This window comes from Cynoglossus semilaevis, chromosome 16, assembly GCF_000523025.1.
Source record: "Cynoglossus semilaevis isolate Cse_v1.0 chromosome 16, Cse_v1.0, whole genome shotgun sequence".
In the NCBI taxonomy this organism is placed as follows: Eukaryota; Metazoa; Chordata; class Actinopteri; order Pleuronectiformes; family Cynoglossidae; genus Cynoglossus; species Cynoglossus semilaevis.
The window spans coordinates 11,287,533-11,304,460 of record NC_024322.1 but is presented as its reverse complement, the minus strand read 5'-3'; the positions used below and the strand labels follow the sequence as shown (position 1 = coordinate 11,304,460).

Below are 16,928 nucleotides of genomic sequence, written 5' to 3'. Positions count from 1 at the left end.
AATCTTAAAAGGAAAAATAAGATTTTTCTCCAAACCCTAAGTTGCTGAAGAAGTAGAAAACATCAGGTTCACAGGTCCATATGTCACAGGTCACCCTCCTCGTGCAGTGTGAGCTGTTGAGCCCAAAACCAATAACAAGTATGAGGTAGAAGTGTGACCCTTCTTTATCTGATATAACAGTAAATGTTGTCACAGTGCTTTTTAACCTATTGATAATGTGTAAATGATAATAAGAGGCTGGTCCACAATGGGAGTACGTTCAAGTGTTTTATTGGTTGAATTTCGTCAAATGTGCCTTTTTTGGGGGGATCGGTCAGTATATTCTCTTTTAAAAACATTGATTCAGTAGCTTCAAAATCATGACTCAATAAGTCTAACACAAATTGCGGTTGTTTCACTACTCTATGTAAACAGACAACAACTATTCATCAGTCTTTGGTGTTTTTCCCAGATGTTCAATCATTCTGGTTACCTCACTCCCCATGTGTAACTGCACATGTGGTAAAAACAGTTCACAGGATGTCTTTACTGACACATTTTTATTTACCATTCGGATTTCACATTCCCACGTTATAAGGTAAAATGATTCCGTTATTTTAATGTCTTATTAGTAGAATCATCTGCAGCTGACTGAAATAGATAGGTTTGTATGTAAAAATGTAACTGAATAATTCTGTTTCACATATTTACTATTAATTATCTTATTGTCCTGTGTTTTGGCTGTTCCCTTCATTAAAAATGTAAAAAAATATTTATGGAAAATAATTTCAGTAACATGAGATAACAGTAGATGGCGGTACTATAAAACCACTTCGTTTGTTCACCCAGAGCAGACGTAGAAGAAAAGAAACCGAACCCCGCTTTTGCAGAACTTTTCCGGATCCTCATCCAATCACGTTTGACCTGCTTACCGGAAGTTTTGAACGAAACGTACGCGGGAAATCACTGAAATCTTCGGCTGAACATCAGAGGTAAAAGAAGACGTTATATGTTATATTTATAAGACAATTTCTAACCAAGAAAAAAGCCCTGAGCGTATTTGCAACGTAACATATCAGTCTGCGGATTGTGACGTGTGGTCGTGCATTAGCATTCGTTTCTGTGCTTATCGTTATCCTCATACTATTGAAATTCTGCTAGTTTGTCGCTAACTCTCCTAGCTCCTCGTAACTTTATTCTGAACCACAGAGTTAAACGAAAACAAACTAAACTCTCGTGCAGTCAGGGTTAGTAAGTCTGAAATCAAACAGAATATCACACTGACGTGCATTTTTCTTTGTCCTTCCAAAGGCTGTATTAAATAATGAAGGTGGTAACGTGTGAGATTGCGTGGCACAACAAAGAGCCGGTCTACAGTCTGGATTTCCAGCACAGCTCCGATGGACGCTATCATCGACTGGCCACAGCTGGAGTGGACACAACAGTCAGAGTGAGTGATGGAAAAAAACAAGTCCTAGCAATACATGTGGAGGGACAATGATGTCAAACCTGTATGTCAATCATACGACTGAAAGAAGTATGTCAACGAAATGTAGAGAATACACAGTATATGGCTTCCCTTTATTATGCTTTCAATTTTAAAAAGTAAAAGGGTTTAGAACTAGTAATAATAATAATAATAATACACTGGAATTTTACATTTCCAATGCACATTTAACTGGAACACTGGAATTGTACATTTCCAATGCACATTTAACTGGAATGTGTACTATACATGGTGTGGTGTGAAGTTAATTATACAGAATATGATTTAAGACCAACAGAAAGCACACATAAAATCTAATAAAACCTTATTGTTGTTTTAAATGCAGCTGTGGCGTGTAGGCATGGGCTCTGATGGAAAAGCAGCAGTGGATTTTCTCTCAAACCTGGCCAGACACACCAAGGCTGTCAATGTTGTTCGCTTTAGCCCTAATGGAGAGTTTCTTGCCTCTGGAGGAGATGGTATATACTTATCATTAGTTTAAAATATTTTTTACAGTATTTTTGAAAACCACAGTCAAAGTAATAAATGTTTTTTTAATTTAGATGCAGCGATTCTTCTGTGGAAACTCAATGACTCTAAGGAGCCTGAACAGGCCCCTATGTTTCAGGATGATGAAGACGCTCAGCTCAACAAGGAGAGCTGGTCTGTGGTGAAGACACTAAGGTGCAAACAGACATTTCTTAAGGATTGACTTAAGATTGAAATGCCGTCTGAAAATAAGTTTTTTAATTTAGCCGTTACTCCTCTCGATTTTATTTTGTAGCAACAATAATATCCTTTGTTTTGTTTGTTTTTTCTATGTTTAGAGGACACATTGAGGATGTCTATGATGTCAGCTGGACACGGGACGGTAACTTTATGGTCTCGGGGTCTGTGGACAACACTGCCATTATGTGGGACATTAACAAAGGTTTGCTCACTGTTATAGTCTTTTACATAATTGACCTGTATTTCATGTACTTGATTGATTCCTGCCGCTTTGGGTAAGTTAAGAGTGAATTCTCTTTGTGTTTTACAGGACAGAAGCTGTGCATTTTAAATGATCATAAGAGCTACGTCCAGGGTGTGACCTGGGATCCCTTGGGGCAGTATGTTGCCACTCTCAGCTGTGACAGGTGCAGAGATTGCATTTGTTTTTAGGGTTCATTTAATTATTTCTACATTTTCCAATTTGTATTACGACTGATTGTGGAGTTTCTTAAAGCTTAAGCCAGGGGTGTTTTTTTATATTTTTGTTTGTTTTTTCTTTACATCAGGGCGATGCGTGTATACAGCACCCATACAAAGAAGAAAGCTTTCTGTATCAGTAAAATGAGCTCTGGGCAACCTGCAGAGGGAGAGGTCTGTAAAATCTACTTCTTTAAGGACTTAAAATATCAAAGCTTTTCATCCATTAAACCATATTCCTTATTAGAAATGGTGTTTTTTTTTTCTATTCTCACCTTAAACATGTCCTTTTGGATTTGTTGTTTCTACACATGATGATGTTGGTGCTTCCCACTACTTTGTTTCTCTGTAGGTCAAGCAGTACAGAATTTTCCACGACGACAGCATGAGGTCTTTTTTCAGGCGTCTTTCATTCACACCTGACGGCTCTTTTCTCCTCGCCCCAGGTATTGTTGAAAATTTTGTTTTATCTGCTTGTTGAACGTTTTTTGGTAAGACACACTGTTTATTCATCAATTGTCTTCTGCTGTTCACTCTTTGAACCAGCTGGATGTGTGGAGATCGGAGAAAATATCATCAACACCACATACATCTTTTCCCGAAAGAGCCTGAAGAGGTGACGCTTCACTGCACAGACTTAAAATATTGTTTTTGTCTTTGTTAGTGTTTATTGTCCTTGTGCAAATCTCTGTCCTGTCTCATGTCCTTGTCCTTCAGGCCCATCGCTCACCTGCCCTGTCCATCTAAGGCTACTCTGGCTGTGCGTTGTTGTCCGGTATACTTCGAACTGAGAACTAAGAAAGGAGAAGGCAAGTACATTTTATTGGACAAGAAATATCTCAGAAAGGACTCCCCAACATGTGTCTCTAAGTATTAGTCCTAAATCTCCATCCATTTCTGTTTGACTTAGATGGTTCAGTCCAGGCTCTTCCCAACTTGTTCCAGTTGCCCTACCGCATGGTGTTTGCCGTGGCATCGGAAGACGCCATATTTCTGTACGACACTCAGCAGAGCATACCTTTTGGCCTGGTGTCCAACATCCACTACCATACACTGAGTGACCTCACGTGGTACGTTGACGTCCAACAGGACTGTCTCTCATGTTGATTGTCACAGACATTATAAATAGATAGATAGATGGTGGGAGCTGTAAATGTTACTGATCATTTCAGTGATTGATTATCACACAAATGAAAGGGCAATCTTTTATCGTTCCACGTGTTTTTGTTTGTCCTGTTGAGGTCTGGCGATGGTTCCTTCTTGGCCGTGTCCTCCACAGACGGCTACTGCTCCTTCCTGTCCTTTTCTCCAGGGGAGCTTGGCACTCCTCTGAAGGAGCCCCCCACACTGGAGATGTTTGTGCCCAACAGTGGTGTTGACAAAAAGGGCAAGAAGTCCTCCATAGGCAAGACCTCCTCCCCTGGATCCCAGCCTACGAGCGCCACTCCAGCGCCAACCACCCAAGCCAACCTTAATAAAGACACTCCCTCTGTCACCACCACAGAGGAGAAGAAGAACACGCCCAACCTCAAGTCTAAACCCCAGCCCAGAAGAATCACCCTCAACACTTTGGAGGGTTGGGGAAAGACATCCAGCCCTAAAAACACAGCTACTTCATCACCACAGACCTCAGTATCTGGGAACACAAGTGCTCCGTCAACTCCTCCAGCACCCAAAGCTCCTCTCACTCCCAACAGCTCCTCCAAAACACAGCTGTGCATCCCTCCCCTAACTCCCACTACTCCTAAAGTCCTGAACAGTGCAAATTCTCCAGGGCCTGCTACACCGAAGGGCAGAACCACACCGAAGGGGCCGGCGCCAAGGTGAACCTGAATGAATTTTAATTAAAAAAAATATACACAAGATTAAAAATAAATGTTCTAGAATCTTGCAAAGCGATGACATTCACAGAATCATAAAGAAAATCATAAAATTGTATTTGTTTGCAGTTTGAATCGCAAACATTTCAATTATTGTCACTCTTTTGATCTTATATTAAAGCTTCTCACTTCTGTGTTTTGTTTTGTTTTTTTTCAGGAGAGTGTCTTTGACTCCCATCGCCCCTCGATCTGCGGGTGTTTGCTCACTCTTCAACACTCCCTCCTCCACTGAGAAGGCAAAACATGGTTAGTGTGGGCAGCATCTCTGGCTGTTGTTGTTTGTTAAAAATAATATAAGATTTTAAGACGTACCATTTTTTTTCTCCTTTCTAATGATGTAGTGCGCTTTTTAAAAACCAATGCCCCATGATGTTAATAATTGTTGCACTTCCTTAACAATGGATCTCTTCAATAAAGTCAACCATCCTTAAACCAGAGCCAAGTGTTGACCAAGTTATATATTTGTGTATATATACTGTATATATATTGTATTTATGTGTATTTATGTATGTATGTATGTATATATATTCTCCAAGCATTTGACTTCTTTGTCATACTTCTGACCTTCCAGTTACTAAACATCTTCACTTTTATCTCTGCAGAACGTCCTTCTCCTCCCACTGATCCAGTCTGCCAGCCCCCAGAGTCCAAAAGGCCCAAAACCAGTGATCCTCCCACCAAGTCCACAGACACAGAGGCCTAGTGTGGACTGAGAACAGTGTGCTGCTGGATGGGACTTCAAAACAGTACATCCGGCTGAGTTAACGGCAAACACGGCACCTCCCTGTGGTTCTAATCCCACAGTGCAGCAGCATTGTCTGGGTTTGATATGTCTGTACTTGATCTTGCATAATGTAGTGTTTTGAAACGCACAGCCCTGCAGTAGCTGTCCTTCACTTTGTTGTTTTTGGGATGTTTTATACGTTCTCTAAAGGCCCTCCTCACAAATTTTAAAGGGATTTGTTTTGAATTCCACATTTAGGTTTATTGTCCTTGTAGAAGTGAAAATTGTAACAAGAACCATTTAAAATACCATTTAAAATGGAAGCCTAATCCTGAAAAAGAAAAAACACATTCTTTGAAATATGAGCTTGTGGTTGGTGATAGAATTTGAATCCACATTGTAAAAAAAATCCAAACTCTTCTAAGCATATAAATGAACTTTTCTTTTTTTTAATGTAAAATAAAGGTTGTTTCATTACTGTACATCTACACTAATGTTTCTGCTGCATTATTGTGATATTATGTTTACTAAATGAAGTTCAAATGAATACCCTGTAAAAGGAAATCAGTGTTCCCATTAGTGCAGTATGTTCCCTACAACATTTACAAACCCTTTTTCCAGACAAGTTAGAACATCTCAGAAATTGTCTTAGATGAGATAATGAAAATATGCCTCATGCCCAAGAAGAAAATCAGACAGAATTGAAATAAGGTTACCAAGAGAATGTCCTTTTTCAGTAGAACAGTTGGCCTTAGTTCTATTAAAATAACAAAAATGCAACTTCATAGGTACAGAGTGCTGGTCTGCCTGCAGTCTTAAGTCTTAGTCTAAAAGCACTATATATATAACATTTTACCACACATCACAGAATTTTCTCTGGCTTTGAATTTTGTGGAAATTTTTTTTTTTCCCACATTTTTATTAAAGCCAGTACACTGCACAGCTGCTGAAGTTAAACAAATAGTTAAACTTGGTTTTATGAACACGACAACAAAAATGATTACGTTATTACGTCTATTCATATGGTAACCAATCTTTTAATGTATTTTTTATGTTAAATTATATATTATGTAATTATATTATATAATGCTGAGATTGGAGGCTATAGCCTTATGTTCTCCTATGTTTAATTTCAATTAGGGCAGCGTTTCTCAAAGTGTGGGGTGGGCTGCACTGGGAACGGCGACATGACAGGTGGGGCAGAACAAACAGGAGGACATTTTCAAGGTCTTTGGACTTTGTCATTTAATGTTATTGATTCTGACTCATGATTAGGTATGGACGCTACTTGGTGTTACATTTGAAAATATAATTTGTGGAGATTTTTGTTTTAAAGTTAAACATCACCATTGTGGTGTTTGTATCTGGGTAACACAACCAAAACATTCAGTGACGTAACATTATGTGGACCATCAGGATAAAAGTAAAATATATGAATAAATAACCTGCAACCTGTGAACATTTGCAGTTTTAGATTCCTTCATCCATATTCATAGTTTTTAAAGTTTTGTTTTGCAGCTGGAAGTAGAAGACCATAAGACACCAACAGTGTTGCAAATGTACAAACTAATAAAAGTAAATAAAGAGAGGTGTTAGAATTGAAAACATGAACCAAAGTAACACTAATCCTGTAACACAACAACAATACCAGTGCTAAAGTTCAATTATAAATATTGAAGTGTAAATTAGAAGTAATGGTTATTATTTAATTGCTGCACACGGTATGAATAAAGATGAGTTCTTGTCCTGCTCCTTCAGAAGCAGATTATTGCTCCTGAGTACACAGCAATAAAAAACTGCGTGTGCAGGCATTTTGTGAACAGTTTGTAGAAATAGTGAGGTTCATGGGTCACATTTTTAGTAAATCAAAATGAGTCAGACTCAACATTCTCCACAAGCCATCTCTGTTAACTCTATGGTACCCCTCTTTGAGATAATATATTAAAACAAGATGATGCAACATCGGATCACTACAAAAAAAAGGTATACTCCATTCTCTATTAATTAACTTGAAAATGTCATCTGCTCTATTTTCATGAGAATAACACTGAACTATTATTCATATTTTACATTTAAATACATAAGCATTCACATACTCTTTAGCATAAAAGCTATTTTATTGTAATAATACTGCTTTGCTTCATTAGTGGCTGACATTCAGGGGACCATGGCAGTAATTTCTTAAACGCAATAACCTGGTTCATTCTGATTAAACGTCATCTTTTCTTGTCTAGCTGTTGGGTTCAAACACAAATAGAATATCAATATTTGTGATTGACATGTTTTTTAGCTGCTGTGATTCCTATTTTTACGGTCAAACGTTGTCTAATTTTGTTATTTTTCGCTGTTATCTGCTGAGTGAGAACACGGAGACACAGTCCACTGGGTGGATCATATTTAACTTCACTGTGCAGCAACTAAAGGCAAACATTATTACAGTGAGCGAACAACCTACCATGACAGTGAGAGGATGCTCGCAGCCGAATGAGTGATAGAAGCGTAAGCCAATCATATCTGGTCTCACCGAAGGTCTTTAAAGCACTAACTAATGGCTTTTGTGTGAAGGCGGGGAGGAGCTGACTCGGTTAGGCAACCGATTAGCAACAAACAGAAGGTTACGAGTTTGGAAATCCGGTCTGTTCGATCACCAGGCAGAGTTTACGGTAACTGGACCGGGGTGTAACTATGTCGGGTTTGTAAGAGGAGCCTGTTCGGTTGCTGTAAGTGAGGGCCAACTGGCGATTTTGTACAACATATGGGGACTGACCGCGGAGGAAACCTCGCTTTTAGGTCGTCGGAGTGGCGATGCTGAGCCGAGAGCTGCGTCATCATGTAGCTTCCAACGCGAGTTGTCGAAAAGAAATCTCAAGTTAACGCCAGAGGTGAGGCTGCCCGCCGCCATCCAGCAGCCACCTAGAAGGAGGAGGAGAAGGGAGGAGGAGGCCACTCCCGAGCCCCTGAAGTGTGGATGGAAGACGGGCTGCTGATGAGGAAGGCTCGGTGGTGAAACTGGTGACTTTACATCACTTGGCTCTAAGCTGTTGGCGCGTTTATTGAGGCTTGATTGTGCTGAACACTGTTGGATGGACATTCAAGTATCTTAGGCTGATGCTGCCTTGCGTTCGAAGTAGTCGTAGTTCACTGTGGTATGATTCACGGAGCGTGTTAACCTACAGTAAATAATATATATATATTGTGATGTAAGATTATCGAGAAGTGGACACTAACAGTGGGCGTTAATGGTTGGATTCTTTCAGAGAAATGCTGCTGATCTACATCCTCATAGATGCTGGAAAACTAACTTATTTAAGGAAAATCTTCAGGATAATATTGACATAAAGACAGGAGTCGAAGTCGGGCTCTTAGTGGGGTGATAGTTGGGGTGTTCTGTTATCTGCTGTCATCACATCCACGTGGACTCTGCCTGGGGACCGTGGACAAAAGTTCAGCTCCCTACCGTGACGCACGCGTTCCACTCAAGTGAGTTAACACTTCCAAGAAGTTAGATTTTCACACGAAACAATGGCAGAAATGTCCGTCAGTTGTCCCCCTAAAACCCGCTGCGTAAACGCCTTGACGTTTTGTTCGTGTAAATCGTGGTCGGATGGACACAGGGAAAGATCTGGTCGTGTGGAAACAGCTGGGGACTCGAAAGGGTGTGGACACTTGTCGCCCAACTTTGAGGTGATAGGTGGACTTCTCTACCGCAAGAAGCTAGAGAAGGGCTTCATCAACTACCGTGAAGTTCTGGAGGAGGATCGGAGACACGAGGCTGTCTCCACATTTCACTGTCGTCGACCTGGTCAGCAGCACCTCTCCCTGGAGGAGACCTACAAAAGTGTGGCTGAAAACTACTGGTGGGAAGGTATGGACATCACAGTCACAGTAATCCCAGTTTCAAACCTGATAGCATTGGTCCTGTCCTCACCCTAACAAAGTTGATTACTTTTTTTGTTTATAAATGTAGGCACAGTTCAGCCATTGGTCACTGTTGATTAAATCAGTGTAAGATCAAAACACAATGGCTAATAATGTTACCTTAGAATTAGCTTTGTTGTCTGACAACACACAGAGCATCATCACGCATTATCATTCACCAGTAGAAGAAGAGAAAGAAGCTGGTTTACTCCGTGTTGTTATCTGTCAGCTTTAATCACTTTGTCAGACACGTGAGCTGCGGCTATAAGAACAAAAAAGCTAAGAATATTTGGTGATAATTCTTACATAATCACAATTTGTACATAATCAAAATCAAAATAATATTACATATGTTATGCAACATAGACTGGTATATTTCAACACACAGTTGCCTGATTTACAGTAAAAATCATTGTCTTATTCTTGCTGCGTACAACCTAAAAATGTTTTTATATTGTTTTACCAGCAAATACTATTTCCTGAAAGTGCTAGAACATTTTTGACCATTTAAATGAAGGCACTAGTACAGTGTATGAAGTTTTAAGTACTAGTAATACTGCATATTTGTAATTTAGTACAATAAAGAAGCTGGTACTGTTGTACCAGTTTAGACCTGGAGTCAACGTTACTCGTTCTTGATCTTGACATAAGAGGACAGTAATATTATGATATTTTATTTTTTGTAGCAACAGTTAGTGTGACAATTTGTTTAACCTTGATATTGTATAAAATGACAACCCCTTCATATCTGTTGTCTATCCAGTACCAGTATAATAGATCAGTGATGATTTTTCTTGTCAGGTTTAATTTGCTCCCTGTCTCTGAAGCCACAGGTTGCAGACCACTGTCCTAGTAAAAATGTAAGATATGTGGCTCTACTTCATTAAGTTTGAAGTCTGGACGAACCTGATCAACTGCAACTGCAGCCAGGTTTCCTACTGTCTTAACTCTGAATGTTTTTTCTGCAGTAGCCTCTTGCTACTTGAGCTAGACAAAGTGCTGGACTCCAGCATGTGTAGCTTCCTGTACGGTTCAACATGCACAGTATCTTTTGTAAAAAAAAAAAAAAAGATATTGCAAACATTTGTAAAACGAGCATGCAGTATTCCCATACTGTCTGTTTCATCAAATTAACTTTTTCTAATACTGGCAATAACTAATGACCCCGAACAATGACTATATATGTTGAAAATATTTAGAGCACCATTTTATTTTTTAAAAACCCACCTTCTGGTAAATTAAAATTTCTCTTTCCCCGACAGGGATGTACTTCCAGATCAGAAATTTTGTCCTGAGCTGTCAACAGTGCCAGAGCCACACAGCCAAGAAAAACAAGGTAATGAGTGTTGTATGACCAATTAAGATAGAACTTTTTATCACTGTCTATTTTTTACACTTCTCACATTTTAGATTCCTACTTTCTCACCTTACTTCTCACTTCACCTCGCACTTCCAAGTGTTTTGCGTCACACTGTATTCCTCCTCTTTGATCCCCTCAGGAGTCAAGTGGCAGAGGATGTGTCTCAAAGACAATGGCTTCACACAGCACGGACATTCTAGACAAGTTGAATAATCAGCGAGAGGCGGGGCTGTTCTGTGACATCATCCTGCGAACGAACGGCCGGTCGTTCTCGGCCCACAAAGCTGTTCTGGCAGCCGTCAGTGATCACTTCCAGGAAATCTTTATGGAGATGGACTCGAGCATGAAAGCTGACGTAGATCTCACTGGTAAGGACGAACAGTTGGAGACCCAACTGATAAAACACTGAGCTCTGTTTAGGTCCGGATGTATTTTGATAGTTTTTGTCCGTTTAATTATGTCCTAACGGCCTTATTGTTGACTTGTCTTCATTAAAAACTGTCGTTAATATCTGTGATAATGTCACTGTTTATCTAAGTCTCCATTGAGATCTTCTCTTCTCTCCCAGGTTTCAGTGAAGACAACCTTCTGTCTCTGCTGGATTTCTCCTACTCTTCCACTCTGTGTGTTCGCTGGGAGGACCTACCAGAAGTCATCACTATGGCTCGCCACCTGGGCATGTGGCCCGCAGTAGAGGCCTGCTCTGCCCTCATGAAAGAGGAAGTGCAACATACAGGGAAAGGCTTTAACCTGGCCTGTGCCGGTGCCTGTCGTGATCATCTACATCAGCAGAAGGAAAGCAAAAAGAAGAGAGTTTCAGATGAAGATGTAATTCCAGATGGATTCAATCTGTTACTAGATGTATCAGCGGAGTCTCTGGAAGGGAGTCCGAGGCGTAACCTGCGCAGAAAAGTACAAAGTCATAACGGCCTCCCTATGAGTCCATCACATAGAATAAGGCTCATGGACTTTAAATCCCCCTCCACAAAAAAACCTGTGACACCTCGACACACCGTAGCCAGCCTTCAGCCACAGAAATACTCTCCCATATCCCCATCAAACACGCGTCTCCTACGCTCCAGTCCAGGGGCTGCCAAAGAGGTTCAGAGACTGCTGCCTATGTCGGAGAGCAAACGACCAATCAAAAAAACGCGCCCTGTTGCTCTACATGCGCGCTCCTCCAGATCCAGGCAGAACACAGCATGCAGCCCAGTGAGAATAAAACAGGAAGTTGAGGATGTTGGAGAAGATGAGGAAGATTACGCAAGGGCGCAGGAGAAGTACAAGTTAATGAATGTTCTGGGGCTTCAGAGGACCGCTCTCCTACCAAGACCTGAAGATCTCATTGGCTGGAGACAAAAGAAAAGACTGAGGAAGCTGAAGGTGAACAACTATTCACTGACGAAACGAAGGAAACCACAAAGCAACGCCTCGCCTCTACCCTACGGAGATATGACACTGTCACTCCCGCTTTGTAACCCGGCCAATACTCGCCTTCTGTACACAGCGGGGAAAATGAAGCCCGTGGTCAAGGTTGGGACAGAGAAGGTTACAGCCAAGAGGCCCAAAGCTGCCTTGCGTGTTCCTCCAACAGACAGGAGCATGAGAAGCAAAGGTGTGTTACCAGACCTTTTCCAGCCTGGAGCCAGGTCTCCCTTTGGAGCAAGACAACTCCGAAGGTCAGTGAGAATGGAAGACCGTTCCCTTCTGTTCTCCCATCAGCCTCGGCGGCGTAATACTAACAAGCCTCCCGTAAGAAACACTGTCAGGATCAAATCAGAACCAGTCGAACACTCTATCTCAGGTTTTTCATCAGACAGTCTGTGTGGAAACACCTCCTGTAGATCTCCACCTCCACATGGAGTACAAGCCAGAAAAAAGGGCAGAGACGCAGAGGTTAAAACTGTGCGCTACAACAGTGGCCGACCAGCATCAAAACCAAAGCCTAAACAAGCCTCTGCAAAACAGGCCGAGGAAATCAAGTGCAAGTCCAGAGAAGAGGGGAGGAAAGTAGAGAGCCAAAGGCTGAAAGGGGTCGTGGACGCCCGGCTAGGATTTAAAGATAATAGTGAATCAAGTGGGCCCCAGTTTTCAGAGCACGGACCTCCACCTTCCATTTACAGCCATCCACTGTATAAAGTCATTAAAGAGGAGCCAGCAGACCCAGTGCCAGTTGGCGGACCATTCCCCGATCCTCCTTCACCAGACCTGGGCAAACGCCAGAGCAAACCCCCCATCAAGTTACTGGACTCTGGCTTTCTGTTCAGTTTCTGTCGGTCAGCAGGGGGCCCCATGGCAGCCATAAAGAAGGAGGAGGAGAGTGTGGATATCTGCCTAACGCGCTCGGTGTCACAAGTCGGGAAGAGATTTGGATCTGAAGAACCTCCTCACAGGGCGCTGAGGAACAGAGGGCCACCCACCCTGCCTGTGGTGAAGAAGGAGAGGAAGGAGAGGAAAGTGAGCCATAACAGGTATCAGAGACCAAGAGGACGTCCACGAAACAACACGATGGCCGGGTCTGCTGCTACACAGGTCACACAGGTCATACCAAAGGTAACGTAGGTCGTGGACAGGTTGTTTCCAGCTGTAGGTGTATTACTTCATACTATCGGAGAATGAGAGTTAAAAATACAATTGGGATTTGAGCGCCACAATATCAGGACATCATGTTTTTCTCTATTTAGAAAAACAACTCATATCAGGACATGTTTTTCTCTATTTAGAAAAACAACCAAATTTGAATAACCATTTTATTCTTTCTTTCATTTTTCTCTCTAGCAAAAAGGTAAAGTTCAGGCTGTAAGCGGCAGGAACTGTGTCATGCTTGATGCTGTACGAAGAGCTCGGCTAAAACAGCTCCGGGGTCCTCGTAGTCAGGCGCCCACTGCTCCAAAGGCGGCTCACGCCTGTCTACAGTGTCCGGATGTCTATAAAGACTGCGACGCTTTAATCATGCATCGTCTCAGGCACGTTAACGGCAAGCACTGGCCCTGCCCGGTAAGAAGATTTTCCTCAGATTATATATTTATTCATATATACATGTATGAAAACCTGTCAATATTTTTGTATCACAAAAAACATGCAAACATTTGGATCCATTCGGTGTCATATCAAAATGAGCTGATGATTGTGGTGTCAAAATAATGGCTTCATGATCTGCATGATTTTGTGGTCCTCATTTCTTCTGTCCCTCCAGCTCTGCAGCAAGACGTTCTTTCGACTAAGGAATGTAAGGAATCACATCCGCAATCACGACCCCAAGTTGTACAAATGCCGAAGCTGCATCGTTGCTGGTTCCTGAAGTGGCTGTGGGTCTGCTCAGGTAGTTGAACTGTGGTAGGTGACACCTTCACGAACCTGACCCTGACAAATGATCTTAGTCAGATCATGAAGTTCCTGATCAGTAGAAAAAAACAAAAAACAAACAAAACAAAACAAAAAAACATCGACTACACTTTTAGTTTCTGCGAGAACTGAGTTGAGAGGACTGTCGGGAGAACATCTACAAAAGACAAAAATAGTCTGGTTTTTTTTGTATTTGTTGCTTTCCAGGGAACACAGATTACTCTGTCCAGTTCTTATACACATTCTAATATTTAATGTACAGTCATCACTCTATGGTTGTCAAACACCCTTGGTGATGGGTTAAAAGCAGAGGCTCAGTTTCATTGTATCCTCGTGGTACAATGACAATACAGACCATAAACAAATTTTTAAAAAAAGGTTTTCAAATTTGTTTAATCAATTTAACTTAACTTATCTAAACTAACTTATCACAACTAAGCATTCCTAAACATTACATAAAAATGTTCTTTGTATTGCTGGAACAGAAAATCAAATGACAGCAGGGAGATGTACGTGTTTGCAACTACTCCAAATGATAAAATTATTAAAATGGAGAAATTAAAAAAAAAAACATGCAAAACTATACTTATAAGCTGATTTAACTTAAACTATCAATCAATCAATCATCTTTTCTTTCATGAAAACAAATGTGTATTGTGTTTTCTCCAGGATGACAGCCATCAGTGTGGGACACCAGTGCACTGATGTGGAACCAGAGGCACATGACGGGTCAGCAGTTTGTATATATAAAAGCTTTTGTCACAAACGAGCACAATTCTGTGTGGGGACAGAAAAGGCATCATTACTCTGATTCTAATCACGGTCACTGATTAGCTTATCTTATTTAAAATAAAATAGGAAAAGTCAACCAAGGTTACTGTTCCTGTCTGCAGTCAAACAGATTAAGAAAGTTAAACTTGAACATTTACACTCAGGGGCCGGGAGAACGCGATGCCACGTTATTATAGAAATCCAGTGTCACAGTTGTGTATAAAATGAAATGTAAAGATAATTGTTATAACTATTATTACTGCTACCTATTGTTATTATTTTTCTATGTATAGATGAATTTTGAGTGCACTTATAGCTTATGTTGTTAAACCTAAGAAGTTGTGATTAAACTGAAGGCGATGGGAAGCAGGAATACTTGAAGTGTTGTGCAGAGGTTTGAGGGAATACTTGAAGATGGCGGGAATCGTGAAAGCGAGACTGTCCTGTGGCTGTTTTTTTTTTCTTCTCTCGTATGTGCAAGATTTTTAACAATATTGACTTATATCCCCCGTGCTGGTATCGCGCATTAGACGAGTCAGGGGTTGGACGCGGTGCTGGCGTGGTAACATCGCTGCATGTGTTTTTAAGGGGGTTTCATGTTGTCGTCCATTTGACCTAAAACCAAGCATTTTAATAAGGGAAGTTTCGTCTTGTTTTTGATGTGAAATTCTAAGAGTGTCACCCCCCCCCCAATTGGTCATGACCTGTGTTTACTGACCTTTAGCTCCATGTCCACCTGAGACTCCCCATTAAATCACCCTCCTACTGAGTAAATGCAATGTGTGCACATAAAGAAATGTTTCTCCAAAAGTTGATTTTAAAATTAAATGATCTGTCTCTTGCTATCTGTTAAAAGACTGAATAAATTTTTTTGCCTTTTATGTACTTGGTGTGCATCAATTATTCAAACTGACTGATGTCCTTCCTGCAGTGTCTCCTCTCTTGAATCACATCCACACTTGAAGACACATTTATCTTCAGATGTACTAATTGACTCGAAGGTTTTTCAGTTGTTTGATTTCAATCTTGTCATTTTTATCACTGATTTTTTTAACATGTTGTTGTTGCTGCTATTTAATGAATTTGTGTGAACATAAAAATAACAGTAGCTCTAGGTGGCGCAATAGTGGGAGCCACAGTTATAAAGAGAGCGGTCAGTTGGTGACTTTAGCTTCATTGTCCACAATAGTGAAATTGTATTAGCGTCAATGTTAATAACGGCTACATTGCCGTGCTCTGATTGGTGGCACCATGGTAGTTTAACCTAGCATACAGACTCTTGTTATAATCCTTATTATTATTAAATCTGATCGCAGGTCAGTTGACCTCTGTATTATTATTGATTTTATTGTTATTGAGGATATTACATCTGATCCCAGGTCAGTTATGTGTAAGGCTCATGAGGTAAGCCCTATTATTTAAAAAATATATAACTATGTAATATATGTTGTGTTATTGTTATAATTATTGTAGGCACTTTAGCCCATCACATTTTCTACCGCGTTGACGTCATGATTTTATGCAGATCACTGGTTCTGAAGGATGATCTAAGTCTAGTATACTGTAACGGCCAAGTGGCGACCGTGAATGTGTTCTGCATTCGACTGCAGAGGACGGCTTTTTGATTTTTAAAATCATGTACAGATTAGTGTCGTTTTCTGTCACGTCTCTAAGTAGAAAATACTAACGACAGTCCTCAAAATTACCACTAGGTGGCATAAAATACCAGCGGATAACAATTGCTTCTCAAATGACAAATGTAAAATGGTTCCACACCTGTCAAAGACACCTCAAGACACCACGAGGGAACTGTTTTAGTCCAACAAAAGCCGATAAATGACATCAAAATGTCCGGATAGCTGATCCTTTCTTTGCAATCGTCTCCACTTTTTAGGATGCAGACTATTTTTATGAGTAGAAATTATATTATGCAATTGGGTTTGTAAATGAACACAAATCACTTCTTGATTTCTTGATTAACGCTGAAAATAATTCAGCTGCAATGAGCAACTTCACCACAAGGTGTTGCTAAATCCAACACTGTGTACCATTAACTTTTGAGTGGTTTTCTCCTATAAACTACTCTCGACATGTTACACGTAAAAAACTGTTTTTATTGTTACATCTGTAGTACAACAAAACCCACCGCTAACAGTACGCCAGTATTTGCTTTTTCAAAATATGTCCATGTCAACCTTGCAGAACCATCAGACCCCAGTATCTGTTGCAGCTTATTATAGAGTCAAACTTAGAGCGCCCTCACACTACAGCATTATT

General features: G+C 40.7%; 2 protein-coding genes across 3 annotated transcripts; both read left to right on the top strand.

Moving 5' to 3' along the window:
- Positions 1-812: 812 nt before the first annotated feature.
- chaf1b (chromatin assembly factor 1, subunit B) lies at positions 813-5,656 on the top strand. The gene is made up of 14 exons (XM_008328652.3): positions 813-971; positions 1,291-1,429; positions 1,812-1,944; positions 2,029-2,149; positions 2,293-2,396; positions 2,505-2,601; positions 2,743-2,827; positions 3,006-3,099; positions 3,200-3,269; positions 3,371-3,462; positions 3,564-3,723; positions 3,895-4,476; positions 4,691-4,779; positions 5,136-5,656. Exons 2-14 carry the CDS (start codon positions 1,304-1,306, stop codon positions 5,234-5,236), a joined length of 1,854 nt encoding a protein of 617 aa, XP_008326874.1. The 5' UTR covers positions 813-971; positions 1,291-1,303; the 3' UTR covers positions 5,237-5,656.
- A 2,146-nt stretch (positions 5,657-7,802) lies between these two features.
- Positions 7,803-15,532, top strand: LOC103392112 (uncharacterized). Of its 2 annotated transcripts, none has more exons than XM_008328654.3 (7): positions 7,803-9,122; positions 10,438-10,511; positions 10,675-10,903; positions 11,104-13,088; positions 13,314-13,532; positions 13,732-13,857; positions 14,550-15,532. In XM_008328654.3, the coding sequence occupies exons 1-6, from the start codon at positions 8,780-8,782 to the stop codon at positions 13,834-13,836; spliced, it is 2,955 nt and encodes a 984-aa protein (XP_008326876.1). In that variant the 5' UTR covers positions 7,803-8,779; the 3' UTR covers positions 13,837-13,857; positions 14,550-15,532. The 2 variants fall into 2 exon arrangements, with proteins under 2 accessions (XP_008326876.1, XP_008326875.1); XM_008328653.3 differs by having other exon boundaries at positions 13,732-13,871.
- The last annotated feature ends 1,396 nt before the right edge of the window (positions 15,533-16,928 follow it).

Coding starts and splice junctions, on each gene's coding strand:
- chaf1b (XM_008328652.3), top strand. CDS start 1,304: ATGAAGGTGGTAACGTGTGAGATTGCGTGGCACAACAAAGAGCCGGTC. Junction 1,945..2,028: donor TCTTGCCTCTGGAGGAGATG/GTATATACTTAT, acceptor TTTTTAATTTAG/ATGCAGCGATTCTTCTGTGG. Junction 2,150..2,292: donor TCTGTGGTGAAGACACTAAG/GTGCAAACAGAC, acceptor TTCTATGTTTAG/AGGACACATTGAGGATGTCT.
- LOC103392112 (XM_008328654.3), top strand. CDS start 8,780: ATGGCAGAAATGTCCGTCAGTTGTCCCCCTAAAACCCGCTGCGTAAAC. Junction 10,904..11,103: donor AGCTGACGTAGATCTCACTG/GTAAGGACGAAC, acceptor CTTCTCTCCCAG/GTTTCAGTGAAGACAACCTT. Junction 13,533..13,731: donor GCAAGCACTGGCCCTGCCCG/GTAAGAAGATTT, acceptor CTGTCCCTCCAG/CTCTGCAGCAAGACGTTCTT.